Source organism: Centruroides vittatus, unplaced genomic scaffold (genome assembly GCF_030686945.1).
Source record: "Centruroides vittatus isolate TY-2023 unplaced genomic scaffold, ASM3068694v2 contig_273, whole genome shotgun sequence".
NCBI classification, from domain to species: domain Eukaryota; kingdom Metazoa; phylum Arthropoda; class Arachnida; order Scorpiones; family Buthidae; genus Centruroides; species Centruroides vittatus.
Genome location: NW_027121739.1, coordinates 1560078 through 1583163, shown reverse-complemented (window position 1 = coordinate 1583163; position 23086 = coordinate 1560078). Strand labels below are relative to the sequence as shown.

Genomic DNA, 23086 nt, shown 5'->3' with positions numbered 1-23086 from the left:
TCCAAAGGCCGGTCTTCATCCAAAGAAGGTCATGCTCACTGTCTGGTGGGATTGGAAAGGAATCCTGTACTATGAGCTGCTTCCACAGAATCAAACAATTGATTCTGATAAGTATTGTTCCCAATTGGATAAGCTGAACATGGCAATTAAAGAAAAACGTCCGGAACTGGCCAATAGAAAAGGCATTGTGTTTCACCAAGATAATGCCAGACCTCACACGTCTTTACGAACACGCCAAAAATTATTGGAACTAGGCTGGGATGTTTTACCCCACCCCCCTTACTCACCCGACCTTGCCCCGTCGGACTACCATTTGTTCCGTTCTCTACAAAATTCCCTTCATGATAAAAACTTTGATACTTTGGAAGCTTGCAAAAACCACGTGGATCAGTTTTTCGCGGAAAAAACTGGAAAGTTCTACGAAGAGGGTATCATGAAGCTGCCCCATAGATGGCAACACGTCATTAAAAACAATGGCGCATACATAATGGAATAAAAGTATATTTTTAGTATTAAAACAATTTCTTTTATTTCTCTTAAAAATCGCTACGAACTTTCCGAACAACCCAATATTTATAAAAGGAACTTATTAAAATGTACTTTTTGTTCTGTAGAAGTGCTGTGGAAGCGGCTCGACGCCTCGAAGACCACATGCAAAATGTTTCCTCCCTAGAAGATTTGCTGAATTCTGATATAACAACTATAAGAATAAGGTAAACAGAAATTGAAAATATTTGTTGTATGTACACTCAATTATATAAAATAACTTACAATTTTATAATTATTAAATAAATATTTAATAAAACTGATGTTACTGTAATTATTGTTTCATCACAGTTTTATTGAATACAGACAGTCTCTGAGTTTGAACGTGTTTCATTATTAAATCTGTCTTTAATTCAATTTTGTAAATAAGGCACAGCATGAGTACATGGTTGGTATTAATCATCAGTTAGTTAAATGTTTATCTTCTAACTTTCTTGCATAGAAAATACTTACATACCACTTCCGAATACACTAAAACTTCTTAAACACAACGCAGCAATAACAACATGGTGATCAGAGACAAGCTGAACTTGAGTCGACAAACTGTGATAGTCATGAAATATTTACAGTTATCACAAAGTAGGGCATGCATTTATTGCAAACCATTGTATTTAATTCAAATTTTTAAAATTACAAGACCTATAACAACTTGTTCTTATGTACAAGCTGACCACCAGTTGGGCATTTGTAACTCTCATTGCTGTGAATCTTAATTTACTGTTGACTACTGTAAAATTATTATGTTTGATTTAGCTATTATTTATTTATTTTACATTGAATTTTGGAAATGTTGTCAAGCATTTGATTTCCACCCCAGTACATAACAAGCCCAAAAGAAGATTAAAAATACAAAAGAAAAAAAAAATGTTATAACTCAATACATAAAATACATATATAGCAGAAAAAATAAATAAAAATATAAAAAAGTAAAAATAAATATAAATTTCAAAGTTATATGAATAATGTTGACTTGCCTGCTTATAACGAAATTTTTCACGAGGTAGACATTCCATCAGGCCTGTATTATCTGCTATTTGATAATAAAAAAAATATGATCTGTGTGACAATGACAAATGAAATTGAGGAGTATGAATATATGTAGTGTTATGGGTGTTTCTTTCGGGGATTCTTAGATATACCCAATGTTGTGGAATTAGACTTATAATATTTAAAAAAGAGAATATGATCAAAATATTTAATTCTCTCAAAGAAATCCTGAAATCCTAGTCTTGCTCTAGCAACATTTGGGTTATTGGTTTGTGGTAGGTAACCTACTGCAAACCAATAACTCAAATGCTGCTAGAGTAAGACTATGTACTATGCTTATTTAAAAGTAGATAAACTTTATCAAGTTCTTTCAATATTTTTGCAAGCAAAGTCTTATGGACCAAATCGGAAGGCAATGGTCTAAGAGGATTGAAAAATTTGCAAAAAATATGGACTGTAAAACAGATTTAGAGGATATGGTTTTACAAAAATGCCATAATATCCCTAGATGGATAGCCAATGATTTACTATTTTGTCTATATGGCTTTTAAAAGTTAATTTAACATCAAAAATAATTTCAAGATTGTCGTATGTGTTGACCTATTGCAATACATGACTATTTATAAAAAGGAGTATGTAGTGAATTTCTGCATAAAGAAGAAAACATTATTACAGATTTTTCTAAGGTTAACTTTTCTAAAGGAAGAGGATAAGAGGTATAGATCAGATTGGAGAGCAGTGGGGTCATGTTTTAACAACTTCATATTGTCTGCATAGGCATTAACTGAAGAATTTATATTAAACAATTTGTTGATATATGCAGAAAAGAAAAGTTCACTTATATAATTTTTAAATCAGATATAAAAGTTCTATTTAATTTATAAATTATTTTACTAGAAATACATTTTCTCTCAGATTTGTGTGTTTTTATGAAGCATTCTTCAAAATAAAATTAAGAACATAACTAATATTTATATATAAAAATTGAATATCTCTTAAACACTTCTCTACTACCACTTTGTCTTTTGGAAAATTTTTAAATTTGGTATAAAAGAATTTGGATATATATTGGATAAGATCACGCTTAACTCAGTTTTTTTCTACCTGTTGTTTTAAAATTGAGGACTTTTTTAATTGTAATGTGCCTCTCTTTAAATGTTTTGATATTATTAGCCATGGATTTTATGTGAACGAGAAAATATTTGTCATCAAATCCTCCAAGACAGTGTATTAGGTATAATGATAACAATGAAAAAACTTTTGAATAATTAATCAATTTACAGAATAATTTAATGATGATGTGAGAAATTTGATAATTTCCCCAAACTTTTACAATACAGGTATACCTCAAGTTACGTCGTTCTTGATTATACGTCATTTGTCAAAAAAAGTATATGGAAAAATAAAAATCAAGTTTGTCATTTTATTTGACTTTACATTGGTCCACCACAAATATTGAAGTCGTAATATCACTAGAAAAGCGTTAAAAGCACATAAAATCATATTAAAATATGTACATTTACAGTAAACATTAATATAATTTTCATAAATCCTAGAGGAAAAAAACATGAAAACATCTGTGTTTCTGTGTTGTCGTCTTATTTAGCGGTCTTTAATTGCTCATTATTGGCGTTTTCCACGGTAGTTTCAATATCTACCATTTGGCATCATTGTCAGCACCACTCGATATTGGTAAATTTAACATAAATTAGTTTATTTTCTACTATCGCAAAATAATTTTAATAACTGTATTTGTTATTTAACCTTACAAAATCATTTTATTTTATAATGTCTTAGAGAAACCACATTCACAAATAAAGAGTCTGCAATGTACTGTAAACATCACCAAATTGTAAACATGTGCTGTACATTGTACAGTACATGTATTCATAAATTTAGATTACTTTTTTTCTGTACTATATTAAAAACTAAAATTTATTTGTTTGTAAGTTTAAAATAGATTCTTATTAATCATATATTATTAAAAATGCATTTATAAATATAATACAGAAGTGGGAATAGTAATTTGTGGTTTAGTCTAGTGACAAGTAAATTCGGAGACAAGTAAGTTCAACTTACGTCGCCTCTCCTGGAACCAATTACTGACATAAGGTGAGGTATACCTGTATTTATTACTTATAAATAACAATTCAAGATGAAAAATTATATAAATTTATTAGAATTTACATTTTTCATGATTACAATATTAATCTCTCTCAAACTTGTTGCAGAAAAGATTTAAATTTTGAAATGAAATCTTTCAAGAAAGAATTATGTACTGCCTTGACCTATAATTTAGCAGAAACACCTCAGTCTTTATCACTTTACCTTTCTTTTTTTTGTACTCAAATTAATTTACTTGATGTTTAATTTTTCTTAGTTATATATTGAAAGTAGTTAGTCATTGTCATTTTTCTAAATATATTGGTAGTGTGGCTTTGTATGCCATGCACTAAAATTAACAAGTGGCTAAATCTATTTTATAATACAATATGCTCTGATTCAGAATGAAAGTTTCATCCCATTAAATGAAGAACTTTATTTCTCAAAGTAAAATTTGTTATTTTCTTCATGTGCATAATGAATTGATAGAAATTTTAAATTTAGATTATAATTGTGCCTTAAATTTTTAGATTTTAAAAACTACTGGCTATCTTTGATATGCAATTAAAATTTCACAAATTATTTTTCTTTTGGGAAATGCTTTTAAATTACATATAGATATTTATATCTTATGCAATAAATTTGAAGATCTCAAATACTCATGATGAAAATACATAACAGTGCATGCATGTTATAGTTGAAAAAATCTTTTATTTATTTAATTGAATTTTTATAGCATAATTCAATTTTAATAAAAAAAATTTGTAGCGTATATTAGTTTGCTTTTAGACATTATACGTATTATTACACTTCTGTCTATTGAAAGATTACAAATTATTAACACAGTAATAGAGTTTTTTGAAATAAAAACAAATCTATGCAATTAATGCAGCATAAATGAATTATTGTAACATAGTAATTAGAAAGTTAAACAAGTATATTGATAATCCAATGTCAGTCAATCAATATTTCATTGTATTATTAATCAAAGTTAAAAACCATGTTATTTATTCATTATTTTAATAGATAAAATCTTCATATACAATTATAAACTGCATTTATTATAATAATATATCAGATACTACAGTTTTATAATCTTAATATTATGTTTTGTTATTAATCTAACAAAACAAATAATTAATATATGTGCTTAAATTATATTTCGTTCAATAATAAATACCAACAACTGCACTATTTAACAGAAATTTTTAACACCTATCACTTTATATTCTTAAGCAATCATGAGAGAATTTTAAATTAAGCTTAAATTATTATATTACTAACTGTATCTATAGTTAAATTAATTGTGAAATCATGTAGACTATTGGCAACTAGTAAATATTTTTTTTTTTCATATTAATTACATATCTAAAAATACAGGAAACTAACAGATTTAGTATGATTGATTTATTTCTATTTTTATTTTCATGACAAGTTAGTCAAATTTTTATGAAATTAAAAATTTAATTCGAAATAAAGCTGGATGTAAAATGTGTATAACAAAGCTGAGTATAAGTTGAGTATTAAAAACATAATGTTCGGCATTCTTGCCAAATCAGAGAGTCACTTTATATAACAGTTGATGGCTATCATTAAACATTTAATTGAATTTATCTTTGAGCCATGTGCTACATTGAGCAAAGTCTAAAAATGCAATTCTTAGACTGTGCTCAAATTAGTTTTAACTATATTTACCATTTGTATTTTGTTGTTAATGAATTATTTATTTGTGTGTGTTCATAAGTAAATAAACATGTGCTCATGTCTCTAAACTTTAGTCTATAAAGCAAATTCATACTATTATGATCTAATTGGTTTCTGAAAAAAGATTCCCTCAAACTACATATGAATTGAACCTTAATTTTATAAAATTCAAAGTTTGTTTATAGAGTATCTTGCTGAAAAGGTTCTTAAATGGCAATGTTTCATACAATTGTGATTAGAAATTTTTATAAATAAAAGTAGGGAGTTGCAAAGATGAATTTCATTATATTGTGGTAATATAAGATATTTAAATCATTCAACCATTACCACTTACTTGCATTTCCTCCAAATTTGTTATAGGTAGAATGCACAAAAATATGCTGACTGAAGAAAAATTTCTTTAAATAATCTCACTTTCTGTAAAATTTCTTGCAAGTATTCTTGCAATATTTACAATATACTTGACTTTGATGCATTAATTTACAACTAGGATCAGATAATGAATTATTAGTAATCTATAATGAATCTATATAGTTTATTAGATATATTAGTAATCTATATACAGAAAATTGATAATAATTACAGTATTTTGATATTAAAAAGGCTAATTTTGACTTTTTACATCAGGCTCAAAGATTATTGCGAACGTCTCATGTTTACTGATCCTGCGGAATATGGACGCAAAGCAGAAGAACTGATGTGGAGAAAAGTTTATTACGATTTCATCCAAAGTTTTAAACAACAAAAAAAGGTAAAATATTATTTTTGTAATTTTTATGTTATAGAAATTTATTATCAAAGTTAGTATTTGACTTCTATATTCTTACTTTTATGATCAATACTTCAGTTTTAGTATTATAACAGAATTTGACTTACTCAATCATTGTTTATTTTAAATATTGTGTTTTTGACAAAACCATAAAAATTCTATAATAATGAACAGACAATATATAAAGTCATTTTAAGTAAACTTCTTTAACGGGATCAAACTTCATCATCAATAATGTGTTTAAGTATAAATTTCAGGCCTCTACCTTTATATCTTTCATTAAAGAACTGGCCAAAAATAATTTTTAATTAGTCTAAATAACTTTTAATAATTCTTACTTACAGAATTTTATATAAAACGTTATAAAAGTTCATAAAACTTTATATTCAACAAAATATGTTAGTTTAAAAATTTTATAAAAATAGTAGTATACCTTCTGATATAGGAATTAATTATACAAATTTGTTAATGTAGATTTTCTTTATCTTATTCTTCTGAGCTATTTTTGTAATCAAAATATTTCAATCATATAAGAAGAAAAGTGATGGAAGCACTGATACTTTTACTTGGAAGTATAGAAAAAATTCTAATTTGTTTAATTAGTGTTTAATAAAATGCCTGAATTCTGATGTAATTGACAAAAATTTCTAATCCTGTAGTGTTGTTTTCTATAAAAATTATTCTATGTAATAATATATATATATATATTTTTTTAATAAAATCTTGTTACATATTAGCATTTACAATATTTGCAGCTCACCAAACAAAATTTTATATTTTAAAAACTGGAGTGAAGAAAATAGATAGGAGCTTAGAATAGAAGAGATTATCTTTTCTGTTTAGATTTTAAGAGTAAAGTAGCAGGAAAAAAAGAATATAAATTAATCTGTTATCCAAAAATATTTTTAGAAGAGATTATTGCCATTATAAGAGAATTACTTTCAACTTAAATATGAAAGGATCTTGTTTAATGATAAACAAGTCATAATAAACTTTCATATTTGTCACCGTGTTTACATTAACAAGTTGATAGTGATGAAGAAATTTTATAAATTAAATCTCAGCAGAATATAAAATAATCAAAATCATAATTACACAGAAAATAACAAATCTACTATGATATATATCAGTCAGGAGCTATTTTCTTTCACTTTTACTATAAATGTTGCTTCATAAAAACAGAATACAATAATTCTTTGTAAAATAGAGCTGGCGGAAAGCCTGGTGATTGGACATGGTGAGTAAAGAAGATTTTCATTATCTGTTCACGTGTTTTTACATGAGAATACAATAATATTTCATAGTAAATATAGAGTAAAGGCTTAAGGCAAGAACACATTAGAAATATTTCTATTTATTTAAAATATAATAAATACATAGAAAAATGATTGCTAAAATTATTATAAACAAATTTCTTCTAAGTCGGTATAGAAGGCTTATATTTATTATATGTATATCATAATTTTATGTAATAAACTAAGTTGTTAATCAGAGCCAGTTCTTATATCAAGTTTTATGTAACATTCTGTAGAATGACTATATAAATATTCATTGATGAGATGTTCTGAATTATACATAAAAATATATTGGTGGCATTTGTATTGCTGCCAATACAGATCTTGAATGAAGATTTGATCAGTTGAAAAAAAATTTGAATGTATTTAATAAAATATGTAATCATATTTCTATTCAAAATTAAATTCACCTAACAATATATACATTTATAAACTACTAGCAGGTAGGCCCAGCATTGCTTGGGCAAAAGTAACGATAGCAAAGATTAAGATTATTACATTATAGTCACAAAAAAAGAGTAATTTCATCAACAAACTAAGTTTTTCTAAAGAAAGGTCGAATTTGCACATATTACTCTTTTTCTTTTTTCATTTTTTTTCAAGCGCCCATAAATCTTGCACGTTGCTTTCTCTCGTTCTCCATTGTTACTTAACACTATCATTGTTACTTAACACTTTGGTACTTAAATCTGGTACCCTAACTGTGTACCAAATTTAAACTTTCAACTCCTAACCGTTTTAGCGAATATTAAGATTATTACCTTACTCGTTTTCACAGAATGCAAGAATTGGGTCCTCCCTGTTTCCAGACTAATTACAGAATTTTTAGATAGGTCTAAAAATATGTTCGATTTCACGCAAAAACGAAAAAAATCTGCGTCTTGCACGTCGCTTTCTCTTAACACTTCCGTTGTTACGTAACACTTCCATCGTTGATTGAAGTGTTAAGACTTAATCCTGTCCCTCTCCCCGTGGGGAGGAATTTCAAAAAGTCTTTTCTTAGTGTGCATTCTTGTGACGTACCCTAACTGTGTACCAAATTTCAACTTTCAACTCAACTGTTTGGGCTCTGCGCTGATTATTATTATTATTATCACTATTATCATTATCATCATTATCAACTCGTCTTGATTATATATATAGATAAGTAAAAAATTTTCTCTAATAAAAATAATCAAATATAAAGATTGTAAAAATCTTAACAGAAACTGAAATACAGTAGAGCATCGATTATCCGACTTAATTGGGGACTAGTGTTGGTCAGATAACCAAAAAGTATGAAAAAATACATTATTAGTATAGTGTATTAGGCCTGGTTTAAATACTAACCTCCCTTTCATGATCGAGCCAGTGCTGCAAGCTAAAACATGCAAAAATTTAACAAAAATATTATTAAAGTAGCCAAGACATAACCAAATATTGTAGCGCCACATCACTGGCGGACATTTGAATTTGCCGACTAGAACGCAATCGGTTAACCGATAAGTCGGTTAATCACGGGTCGGATAATCAATGCTCTACTGTATTTAAATGTTGGTATTGTATATTAATGAACTGTATAGAATGCATAGTCTGTCAGAACTCTGTAATTCCTTTATATATATTTAAATATATAACATAAATTTTTGGATAAATTAACTGAAATTTCATAACTCCATATTAATAGAAATGTATTTATAACACATTCCATAGAAAGGAAAGATTGTTGAACATAAAAAAGTAAGACAGTCTTTCATTTAAAAAAATAGTTAACTAAATCTATAAAAATTAGTTTTCTATTTATGGCAATTATAGAAAATAGTTTGAAGATGTACATAATTTGAAGACAAACACGAAAATTATTTAGTTATCTTAATGTGTTCTCTCATACAAGAACACAATAGCAGAGTAGATTTTTCTTTACAAGCTTTTCTCTATCTTAAACCTTGTAAAATTGTTTTTGAAAATTTCGGTCTAGTTTCACTATCTTATAAAAACTATAGAACGATAAAAGTCCAGCACAGAAATATACTTAGATATAAACAATTACATTCACAAAAATAATTTAGAATCTTAATATATTCTTGTACCATGGAGACAGTGGAGTTGATTTTTCTGTACAAGCTTTTTCCTTCCTAAAACCATATAATTTCTTTTTAAAAGTATATAAAAGTTATTCATATTTATTTTAATTTTTTTATAAGATAACTACTTTTACAAGTTACATTATCATTAATTTAAATACTTGTGATGCCATCCTTAACAGATCTGTTTGAACTACTTATAATATGTATATGTCTCAAATTTATGAATAATGAATATAAATTGAATTTATTGGAAGTGAATTGTATCGCTCTACAAATATAAATTAAATCATTTCTTACAAATCGAATGATTGTACTAATTGAAATGTTAATTGGATAAAAGCCAGAGTTAGAACTTTTTAGTATATAAATATAACTGCAAGCAATGCAAAAACAAGACAAGGTACCATTGCTAAATAGTTAAGTCACGAGCTTGCAACAAAGGTGCATTTGAGGTAAATCATTATGTCGTAAGTCCTCAACATTAGCACACATAGTCAACATATACATTACTGGGTAAAAATGTACAAATTCTGCATTTAACTTATCTGATCACTAAAATAAAATTTCTGATTGCAAAATCTTAGTTTACAAAATTGAATATTGTAATAATTCATATTGAAGATTTATACACTTTTGTTGCTGGCTTTAAAAAAATAAAAATGAAGAGAGTATGTAATAGATATTACATATAATTAGAAAAGAGTATATAGTTAGACAAAATTCATTAAAAATTTTCTGATTATGTATGATTTATCTTTAGAAAGCAATTTTCTTTCTTTAAAAATTATTTTATTCTTATATTTTAAAAAAAAATCTATCTTATAGTGTAATTAATTAATTCAGAGTTATTTAAGATAAGATTAATATATAATACAAACATATTTGAAACTCCTCTTAATGTACATTAAAAGTGCATAAGTTTGCATTTAAAACAAATTCTTTGTGCCTATTCAACTGTTTATGCTTAAATTATTTTAATTTTGAAATTAAGCATTTTTAGAAAGGAAATTTGTTTAAATTCAATTTATTAAATGGAGTAGAATTATTAAAACTTAATAAATCTCTACAAATTAAATGAATTAGGTTATTGTTTGCTAATATTTTGATTTATAATTTATTTTTAAATATATATATATATATTTTTTTTTCCATTATTATTAACGTTAATTTTTATTCATTTTATTGTTTTCATTAAATATGTATTTACTTTTGTCTGTTACAGAAAACCCAAGGACCCGATGCAGATTATAGTTTACAGATTCATTTATTATCTGGTATTGGAAATTATCATCATCTTTTGTTGCGATTGCAAACAGAATTTCATTTAAATTTAGAAGGTAAAATTGAAATACCATTCATATGGCATCAACAGGGAATTAAAAAAGGTATGTTTTCCAGAAAAGACAAAAAAGTTAATGGTTTTCTTAAGCAAATATGATGTGTTTCATATATCAAATATATTTTCACGATTTTCAAACTTGTTAGATTTCACATGAGAATTAAATGCGAGAAGTTACAAATCAACATATGGTTTTTCATTACAAAGTAATCCTTTTTATTATATTTGAAGTCATCAAATTTAACTTTTTTAGTTTAGTTTTATCGAGTAACCAAATGAAAGGTTTACTTGCTAGAAGTAGAACCAATATCATTATAAGCCAGTTGTGGTTGTTACTGCCCTATCACTAATTGTTAGAAAAACTGAAATATTGAACATTTATTTATTAGGAACTTGAGGAGGAACGTTTAAAATTTTTTGTGGTGTCATCAAGTCTATTCTTCTTGAGAGATTTTTATTTGATTGTCCTGTATTAAAAAATAACAAAATTCTCAAATTTCTCCTTTCAGTCTTCAATACAACAAGAATAATTTAAGTTCTTTAAGATCAAGATGATAAAAACAACAAAAATATTTTAGAAATGATAATTTAAATATATTTAAATTATTTTATTTTTTGTAATTATTTAAATTATATGTATTATCGTTTAGATATTTTTTTATATACATGTGTAGATAATAACAGCATTGTTTTAAATTCCTTATTAATTTATTTACTTGCTTTTACAGCTCATTTTTTTTCTCAAAATCAAAATTTTTATTCCTGTAATTGATAGTTTCATATTGGTTATTTGATTGCTTTTGTTTAATTATACAGAAAGAATATAACAGACTGTTATTAGAGAACAGGTTTTAACATTAAGAATTCATAAAATTGAATTGTAATGTGTAATTTAAATAAGTGTTGTGGGCTCATCATATGATTCTAATGAAACATATTTACAGCTTTAAATGATATATATTTTTCATTCTTATTATTATAAGATAAACAGATAGCATGATATTACATAAGTATCTGCTGTACATAATTAAATTGCATGTGAAATTAACTTCTTACATAAAACTTGACTCATGAATAATTTTAAGAATAGTAAAGCTTATGAATGAAATGTGTTAATTTTTATTTGTAGATCGTTGGAAAAAATATCAGCAATCAACAGAACTAGAAGAAAACATAAATGAATGGGTACATCACGCTTGTCACCGATTCCTTGTCTACCTTGGCGATTTAGGTATTAATAATAGTTATAGAGGAATTTTTAACATTATTTTCATAACATAATTGTCTTCATTACATGTTAATAAAATTTAAAAATACGTGTATCTACACTGTCATAATATTTTGCACTTCAATTTTCACTTTTATTTGCCTGCAAATTATTTTTAAAAGTTAACTGTAATTATGAAAATTATATATTATTATTATTACAATTCTGAAATAGGGTATACAAAAAGGGTTTTACTAACCTCATTCATTATTATAATTAAAAATAAATAGGTTAAAATTGAAAGTTAAAGTGATTGTTTGGCTAATTTATATTCCAGAAAATATAAACATTATTATTATATATCACCATCATCATTGAAAACTGACTTAGATATTAAATGAAGCATGACTAAATTATAGCTTCAAATTTGGGTTTTATATTCAGCTTAAGAATTATATAAATTTCATATTTTTATTAATGTTTTTACAATGTTAATGACTTCCTGGCATAATGACTTTTATGAACTTTTTCGAATGGTCTTAATGAAAGTGCTCATGAAGTGACAAAAATTAATTCATATAATTAACAAGAATCATTCTGTATTAAAACCTTTTCATTATATGTATTATTCATAAATTGAGCTACATTTGCCTTTGATCTAATCTAAATTTTTTTAATACAATATGTTCTGGATTTTTTTTTAAATTTAAGTTAGATTTATTATCATTTCTGATATAAGTACAAAATAAGTAATAAAGGATATATACATTAATTTCTATATTATTTTTATTTATCAGCTTGATTGTAGTTTTATATTATAAAATTCAATGGTTAATGTTACCCTTGGTGGCAAGATGGCGACCATAGGGATTTTTCCCTACATTCTAGACGGCGGCGGGGGAAATTTTCCCTACATTCTAGACTGCTACGGGGAAAATTTTTTTCCCTGCGTTCGACGTGGCAGTCGCATTTCCGGTTGCCATCTTCGTCTTCTATGGAGACTGCGTGTTGCGCACTGTTTCGTAATAACGCGACCTAGGAACTCCTATACTATAATAAGCTAATGTAAACCCTATTTTAATAGAAAAAAAACATTTTTTTACTTACGTTGATTGTCTGTCATTTCCCTTTTTTACATTTCCTCCTGACTTTCGAACTTTGATCTTCGTTTATTATAGATCTTTTTCCCCCCCCTTTGTTTTGCGTCGGCTGCTACTGTCGATGACTTCTTATTTCTTCGTTTTTTACTCGCGGTGGTTGACGTTTTCTTATCCCGACCCTTCTTTGATTTCTTTGAATTCTTCTTCTTATTATCGCCGTTTTGAACGGGTACAGACACAACTGTCTCGGGTTCTACACTAGCTTTTCGAGATATCCCGGATGCTAAAGCCGAAATCGTCGTACCACATTCTAGACATAGGTAGTCCCATATGAATGACAAAATACATCCCCAGGACAGACGATTACATTTGCTTTTAAAAGTTCCTTCGTACACTGAATATTTAACTGCACACGAACTGCATCTAAGAAGACATTCATTTCTTTCGCTTCTGTAATATAATTTGCATGTCTTATCACACATAGAACACTGCGACTCTATCTGCTGTATACCTAATTTGACCGCAAATTTGAATGCATTATCAATTGCCGGGTTCAATCCCAATTCCGAATAATCTGTTTCCATCATTTTATAAAACTTCCTGGTAGTACATTTGGCCCAGAATTCCTTCGAACTCAAATCAATGTTGCCCATGACGTGCACGAAATTTCAACAAAAAGAACGCAATTTCTTTTTGTTTTTACTCGTAAAAAATATAAATTAGCTTTTTAGCAATTTGGAAAGAACAGATATTGTAAAAAAAAAAATTTCGATGCCAACACCGAACATGCAACACACCACTGTCTTCTAAACTCCCTGAAAACGAAATTTGCATAATTTGATGATCTCGGCACCAACACATTTCATCACAACATTTCCAAAGAGCTCCCTCTCACGTCACAAACGCAAAATCGTGCGTCTCCGTTTCGAGGTTACAGGAAACGTGGCCGCTACGTCGAACGCAGGGAAAAAAAATTTCCCCGTCTCAGTCTAGAATGTAGGGAAAAATTTCCCCGGCCGCCATCTTGCCACCAAGGGTAACATTAACCAATTCAATTATGCACTCATTTTTAAATAAAAGAAATTATTTTTAATATTTGTGACCTATATCTTTATACAGCTCGTTATATGTCTGACATGGGACAAAATAACAGCGTTCATACTGCAAAACGATACTATTATCAAGCTCTTTGTTTTGATCCGACCCTGGGAATGCCACATAATCAGTTAGGCACGCTTGCTGGAATGGCCAACTGTGGATTAGATGCTACGTATCATTATATGCGGTGGTAAGAAGAATTTTTTTTTTTTTTTTGTTTATTTGTTTTTCTACATAAAATAGTTGTTGATTTGAAATTTTGAATCCAGTATACTTTGCACTCATTCGTTTGACGGTGCCGAAGGAAATCTGCAACGTGTTTTTGACAAAAATAATCAAATGTACAAAGAAATTATTACTAAAGATCAAAATAATGAAAGGTAATATTTTATAAAGAAAAGGTTAATTTTTATTATTTTATGTAAAGTAATTTATTAAATATACATATCTTTCAGTTCTTTTAAAGTGAAACGATTTTTATGTACGTTTTTGGTATTGTGTGAGCAGTTCTTTTTATTCCACAATGATGAGTAAGTATAATTGCTAAATATTTAGTTAACAAAACTTCCATATTATTATTTATTCATTTTTTTAATAATAATTTGTACATTTTCTATAGAGCATGAACAATAACTTCACATGATTACTGAATAAAGTTGATAAACTAACATTTGTTAATAAAATAATTCCAAAATTAACTATAATTTTTGTAGATGTAGAGGTGCATTAAAGCTATTTCATTTCATCTTTTGATGTATGCAAGTTTGAATTACCCATAATGTTTTTATAGTTAGTTTAATGTATTAGATATGAATATCAAAACAATATACAAAAGCCATATAATGTCTGAAAGGCCAATAGACAAACTCTTAAACTTGATTGGCCAATAACTCTAAGTAATCAAATCACAGGTGTGTTCATTACATTTTCAAAATCTAAAATTTAAAAACAAATGACTTTAAAATGCTGAAATTTGATTGGTCATAATAACAAAACAAGCTAACTGCTAAAGGTTACTAAAGATATTTAATTAGAAACATTTCTGATCTTGATTGAGATCATGCCATTTATTGCTGGTATCTGTGTTGTGTTCTAATGTCACAGAATGGTTGAATCTATGAGTAACTGTTCTTTGTATCTGTATCAGCTAACAGAATAGAAAAACAATTCTATTCTGTTTATTTTGTTAGCTGATGATGGCTTAAATTAAAGTTAGAAATGTTTCTAATTAAAGTTAGAAATGTTTCTAATTTCTAATTAATCTACCTTTAGTAACCTGAACTTCAGCAGTTTGTTTTGTTGTTATAATAGTACCATAAATAGTAATCACTTTTATTCATTAAAAAAAATTTTTTGGCAATGCAGACTTGTTACAATTACTGTATATAAGTAAACATGTTTACATATAACTTACCATGCATCTACACATTAAATGAATGTGTGTAGTGGCTGTTATAAAATTTTATGTAGGAAATTAGTCAACGAAATCAGCACACAAAAGCATTGGTTAATTGTTTTGAAATAAGACAGCCAAATAAGAAAATGTTTGTAGATAAATGATTTTTTTAAAATTGTTTTTAAACTATGTTTTAAGCATTAGAAAAAGATTTTAACCAATGCATTTTTTACATTAAAAGGGAGAACTGAAATTACTATAAGGCTAAGTAAATTTTTGAAAAAATCAAGAACTTGCTAAATAAAAACTTCTTTATAAATATTGCAACCTAATATGAATTATTGTAAAATTTAGCAGAAAATGTAAGGACAAGTTATGTTTTGTGTGATTCTCTTCTGTGCTTTGTTAGTTTTTCTATTTAGGTAAAATTTATTCAAGGTATTTTTGCTTTTAAAAACATAGAACATTTCTTCTAAATACTTTATATTTTGAAATTTTTGAAAACCAAAAAAAAAAACTAAATACATTGTTGTTTAATTTTGAAAAAGTTAATTCACTCCTTATTGTAAATAATTTTTACTGTCTGAAGCCAAGTTAAAAGAGTTTTCACTGGCCCCAACATAAACCTTTTATCCGATCCCCTCTTTTTGGAAGCAATAGGAGAAAAGGAGAAAGAAGCATGGGACTCTTTCAAGAATATAGTGCATAAGTTTTTGGGGTATACTAAGGACCCTGACTACAAAACCATTGTACGATGCATTCTGGCAGCGTATGAAGCTCAAGGATGCAAGATGAGCTTAAAAGTTCATTTCTTACACTTCCATATTGACTATTTTCCAAAAACTTGGGGGCCTACAGTGAAGAACAAGGTGAAAGATTTCACCAGGATGTTTGTGATATTGAGAGACGTTGCCACGGAAAATGAGATGTCAATATGTTAGCTGACTACTGTTGGATGCTCAATCGAGAAACCAGAGAAGAAAATCGGAAACGAGTTCAGAGAAGCATCATAGAGTAGAAAAGGTTTTATAAGAAAAAAGAGTAGACCTAAAATTGTGTATAAATATCAGAAACAATTTTTTGATTAGTTGTAAGAAAATATAATATATTTAGTTCATTGTAATAAATAAGAGTTTTATCAAAAATTTGCAAATAATCTATACGTGATGGAATGTTACAGAAGTTATTTTTAGAATCTCTGATCTTTAAAACATATAAACATATAATTCAGCAAAAATATCCCATGCAGCTGGAAAAAAAAATTTTTTTTTTGCAGATCTGTGTTATTGACCATTTGTGACATGCCATAACAAGGAAAAATTAAAAAAAACTAATAAGTAGGTTTAAAATTAATAAATACAAATGTATTCTGAGTTTATGAGTTAATTATACTTTCTATTGACAAAATTTCCACAGCCTTAACATAAAATAAGAAAAATGTAAACTTTTAAGAAATTTGCAGGATTTCCTGGGTTAAAAAAACAACCAGGATCCCGGGATCTCATTTGAGAAACCCTACTCTATACACAATTATGTATATTATTAATATATTCTGTTGCATTCAATAATGTATGTGTCCAATATTATGAATTAATGCAATTAAATAAAGTTATCTTGAATGGCTGATTAAGACAATTATTGATAAATTCAACTTTAATTTTAGCAAAGTTTCTAGTAGACCATTTTTAATGCAGATTAATTTATTCTTTCTTTAAATTTTAAGGAAGAATATCCATAAATTTATTTTTTTATGCATTTATATTGTTATATACTTATTCATTTCATATCTAGTAATTTCTGTGACACTATTTTCTTTCTGAATGTTTGTTTAATTGTTAGGTATCACATTCATTTGTAAAAAATTTACATATTTTATTATATTTTGTAACTTTGTTTTAGATAATGATTTTCGTGTTTGTAACATTGAGTTAAATATAATTAAATGCTGATGAATAAACAAAATAATATTAGTTTGTAAGGCAATTTACTTAGGTACAAAAACTATTATTTGATGCTGAGGAAATTCCTAAATCTTCAAAAAATATTGCAGTCATATAACAGTGTCTATCACTTGCATTAAATTTTAATTAAACTTTTACTTAAATGATTTTGATATTTAAAATAAAAAAAAAAACAATTTTAATCCACAAGAGCTAATGATCAATTTTTAATCCAGATGATAATTTTTTTTCTAATTTCTGTATAATAATAATTATCCTAAAATTTTTTGTATTTAGATTTCTTATTTCAATTAAGTAATAAATTTCTTAATTAATTTGATATGTGGAAATCAATACAGCATAAAAAATCTTAAATAAATACATTATATTAAAGAAATGTCTATAAAATTCTCATTGATCTGCTACGTAAAGAATAAATATTTATCTTTTCTTTCTCTGTTTATTTTGTTTGTTTACATAATAGCTCAGAAACAAAATTTTTCTCTATGTTAATCTTCTTATTCTAAATATTAACTTGTGTACTATGAAATGTAAATAAATAATTTTTTATGGGACAATGTATTCATCAAAAGAAGGAAATTTAATATTTAAAAATTTACAAGTACCGATGTATCTTTTGACTAAAATATTTAGTTGTATCTTACTGGATTTTAAGAAAATTCAAAATTCATTACATTTGTTTATACATCCTTAAAAATATATTTTAAATGTGATTATTTATATTGTAATTTGAATTTCTAAGTTTTTGGCTTGTAACTTTAATTAATTAACTGCTTAGATCTTTATTATTATTGTTATTTCTAGTCAAATGTAAATAAATAAATTTTCTGAGAAAGGTATGTACAGGTATCTCTCGTATAAGGCAGTTTTTCTCTAACATGGTTCGAAAATTAGGGAACCCCGAGTACAACTTGGTTTGAGAATTTGGGAAATTCTCCATACAAAATTTCGTAACTTTTAAGTGCAAACTCCTTTATTTGATATTTTATTTATTCAAGTAAGCATGCATGCTCTCTCAAATTTGCCCATAGATTTTAGAATACAGTGGTGCCTCGAATAACGGACGCTGCGAACAACGGACTTTTCGGCATAATTGGTGACTGCTCCATGGGTGCGTTCTTTAATAGCGGTCGCTCTGCGTCTCCGCTACTACGGGAGTGCGCTGCTGTTTGTAGGCATTTAGAAACGATGGTGAAAGAAAGAAAGATGGCGGCGCCCGCAGTATCGATAGTATCGTGATGGAGGAATCTATAATTCTAAAATATGAACTTCTAAAGGCAAAAGAAGGGTCCCAATTGTAAAATTTAACCATAAAATAAATTATTTGTTGAAAGAGCATTCAAAATAGCCTTGAAAAAAAATTTGTAAAGACGCTTACATCACTGCGTGCGCTAACTCGCGCTTTCACAATTTCTAAATTCTCATTCATAAAACCACATAATGGACCCGGAAACAAAACTATCTGAGCCATGGAGGACGCCATGTTGCTTTCCACCGTAAACTACTGCTACAAGCGGCAGTTTTTGCCATTCGATGGCGCGCACTCCCACCAGAATGTAGGAATGCATTCTGCAGGAATTTTTAAACGGATGTTGCTCGTGCAGAGTTACGCGGAGCAATAAAAGAACGCACTTGTTCATTTTTTTTATGATACAGTACGATTATTTTATGCTGCGGAACGAATTAGATGTTTTAACATGTATTTCTAGGGGAAAATGCGTTTTGTATAACGGACATTTCACTTAACGGACGTGCACCTGGAACGGATTAAGTACGTTGTACGAGGTACCACTGTATTGAAATTTTCAATTTGTTTTGTGCCTTTCATTGGGTTTACTTTAATGAAAACTGATGGTGCAATTTTTTCTCCCTTGTCCTCGCTTTCCTATCAATCAGGTATTGTTGTTGCTTTCAGATTTTAGTCTTTAAGACTGACTCTGTTTTATTTTTATAAATTAATCTTGTATTTACTAAAGTTTATTTAAAAGTTATTAGGTAAGTAAAATCATTCATAAATGTGACTAATGAAATGCAGCAGTGTCTCAGTACTTAAACTGTTCCTAACTTGAACAATTCAGTATTCTCAAACACAAATTCTGGGGGGAAAAATCACTTTGTCCTGTATTGAACAAATGCAACACACTATAACAAATTTTCAATTAGTAACATAAATTTATTTTGTTGTACATAAAAAATTTTGGTTAAAGTTTACCTAGGGAACCCCAACGGCCGCACTTCTGGAATCTCGATAGCATTTGCAATTAGAAATGCGAATTTTTTAATTTTTGTGGACCCGAGGACGCACGTTCTAACCTAACCTAACCTATTCTAATAAATTACCAAATTATTCGTTTCTTCTGTTTGCTGGAATCAGGGAACATCTTCTAACCTAACCTAACCAATTCTATTCCATAATAAATTACCAATAATTTGGTAATTTATTAGAATAGGTTAGGTTAGGTTAGATTAGAACATGCGTCCTGGGGCCCATGAAAATTAAAAATTCGCATTCTAATCGCAAATGCTATTGAGATTCTGGAAGTGCGGCTGTTGGGGTTCCCTAGGTAAACTTTAACCAAAATTTTTATGCTAAAAATAAAAAATTGAAGACATTGCTGATATTTCTAATCAATATCAGCAAAAATGCTTATAAGATGGCAATACTTTATAAAAAGAAAGCACCTGTGTTTAACTAAAATTAATATTAACACATAATACAGTAATTATAACTGTGATTGTTAGTTAATTATTGATTGGAAATAAATTATCAACTGCTTTAATTAATAAGCATATTTCTCTTAGTAACAAAAATGACTAGTATACTTTTGCTAACTTTTGGAATTTAACCCCATGTTTTGCATTCGTCCTTTGTTTCGTGTAGCACAGATTTGCATAATGGCACTTTTTCAGAACATAACTACAGGGGAACCTCACTTAACGAGCACCTCGCACAATGAGTATTTCACATAACGAGCAAAACAAATTGTAAAAATTTGCCTCGCTTAATGAGTGATGTTTCGCATAACGACGAGTGACAAGGAGAGGGGAAGTCCTGAATTGTGTGCATGCTTCATCAGTCTGTGTTTAGCACTCGTTCTGCTAGCATTTTAGTGTCACTTGTGATCACATATTTTTCCAAACTTGTGTTCACACACATTACTAATAAACATCAACAACCAAAGCCTGTTATATAATAAACACCCCAAATGATATGCCAAATTCTTAGGCTATGTAAAGGCTTTAATTAAATAATAGAAATTAATTCATTTGACTGGAGGTAGGCAGTTATGCTGCCATCTCTTATTAAATTTTAGAAATGTCTGAATTAAAAATTAACTATTTATAATTATTAAATTTAATACGAAATGGAAGCATAACTGCCTACCTCTAGTCAAATTAATTGATTTCTATTATTTAATTATAGCTTTTACGTAGCCCAAGGATTTGGCATATCTGGAGTGTTTATCAAACATATTATCTCTGGTTTTTTTTTCTTTGTTTTGTCATCTGCAAATTGAATTCTCATTCTAGGTTGGTTCATTTTGTTCTAGAAGAAAAGATGATGATGATTCATGCTTTTTAACAATGTTTATTGTATAAATTTCTTTGAATAAACATTATACATAAAACATTTAAGTATTTTTTCAGCATGGAATGCATTATCATATTTTACATTAATTTCTATGGTAAAAATTGTTTCGCTTAACGAGTTTCGCACTACAAGTACGACTCTGGAATGAATTATGCTCATTAAGCGAGGTTCGACTGTACAATGTTCTACAAGGAATACCATTACTATATTTATTGAAATAAACTGTGCAAGATGAAAAATGCCTCCTCTACTAGTAAGTGCATTGTCTATTGGAAGTAGATAAGGCTTATTGTAAACTGAAAAATTGCACATTTTAGTCAGCATTGTCACTCTTACCTTATGATGAAATAAGGTGTAAGCATGTTAAATGTTGTGTTTGAATAATAATAAAGTAAAAAATTACCAAATTTATTTGTTAATAGTTACCCTCAAATAGTTGCACCCAATTCCCAAAGAATGAAAAGAGTACTTGCCATCTAATCAACAGTGCAATTGCAAGCTGAAAAAGTTGCAGACAGTGCACTGTTTATTAGAATGCAGTATTAGCAGTTATATTCAATTATACCATTGTATAATAATTTAAGTGTTTAATTTACATTTAAGGCCTGCTTTCACATCCAACATTTTCAATTAATCACTGTGGCATGACACATTTATTTTGAACATTTGATCCATTTTTGTGTTTTGTGCATGAAAAATCTTTCTGGTTTTTCTCCATCTATTCCCATAAAAATGTTGACCTTCAGCATCTAATGAAATGTGTCAACCCTTCTTTTAATTTGGCAACGATTGAAAGTCTGAGAATGTTGGATCTGGACTGTAAGTATGAGGTCGTGTGACTTCTCATCATAGTCAGTATCAAAAACCGAAAGAGTTCACTTTAAATTTTAACTCGAAGAGGCCATAACTGAACATCACAAGCAAAGGTTAGGAAAGTGGACATGTGGGAAGGTTCATACTTGCGCAATTTGAAGAGTAGATGTTTAAAATCTCTGAACCTTTTAAAGGTATTATGCTGCTCATTCTGGGGAGCAGACAAATGTTCGATGCTCAGAATATATAGAGCTCTTGTTCGCTCTAAGCTTGATTATGGATGTATTGTGTATGGCTCTGCGCGAGAATCTACTCTTCGGATGCTGGATCCAATCCACCATCAAGCATTGCGTTTGTGCACTGGTGCGTTTCGAACTTCTCCTGTCCAAAGTTTATACGTAGATGCTTATGAGCCCCCACTATCTCTCAGGCGAGAGCAGTTGTCTCTGTTCTATTACATTAAACAGAAATCTTTGGCTAAACCTTCAGTTTATTGTAGAGTATCAGATACTCAGCTGAAAAGATTATTTACAGCCCGCCCAAGTTGTGTTCCTACATTTGACATTAGAATGGAGAATGTAAGCAGCACGATTGACCTGGACACAAGCAACATTTCACAGGCCGAGGTCGATAATATATCACCTTGGTCAACTTCTGTGATTAATGTTGACATTAGCTTAAAGCAGTTTCCTAAGGAATCCACCCCGGACTACATCTATAGGCAGCACTTTGCAGAAATTCAACATCACGACAGGAATTTAATTCCTATTTATACAGATGGATCGAAATCGGTTGATTACGTTGGCTCAGCCTTTGTCTGCCAGGATGAGATCGTGGCAGAACAAATTGCATCAAATTCTTCCATCTTTACTGCAGAGGTGCAGGCTATTTACCTAGCCTTAAAATATGTAATTAGGAAAGGTCATCGTTGCTGTGTTATTTACACTGACTCAGTTAGTGCACTTCAGGCTTTGATCTCACATGAACCTAGTTCTCACTCTATAGTGATTAAAATTCGCAAACTGTTTTGCCATCTTATTGCAAGTAATATTTTTGTAAAATTTTGTTGGGTCCCAGGCCATGTAGGTATAAAAGGGAATGAAGCAGCTG

The 23086-nt window shown here is 28.5% G+C and overlaps 1 protein-coding gene across 1 annotated transcript in view; it reads left to right on the top strand.

Moving 5' to 3' along the window:
• The window catches only part of Smg5 (Smg5 nonsense mediated mRNA decay factor), a 59032-nt gene that overhangs the window by 18245 nt on the left and 17701 nt on the right, over positions 1-23086 (top strand). The window contains exons 2-8 of the mRNA XM_067266388.1: positions 615-713; positions 5968-6091; positions 10693-10855; positions 11939-12040; positions 14236-14404; positions 14484-14594; positions 14670-14744. Of these exons, the coding sequence (XP_067122489.1) occupies positions 615-713; positions 5968-6091; positions 10693-10855; positions 11939-12040; positions 14236-14404; positions 14484-14594; positions 14670-14744 (843 nt within the window). The remainder of the gene's footprint in view (positions 1-614; positions 714-5967; positions 6092-10692; positions 10856-11938; positions 12041-14235; positions 14405-14483; positions 14595-14669; positions 14745-23086) is intronic.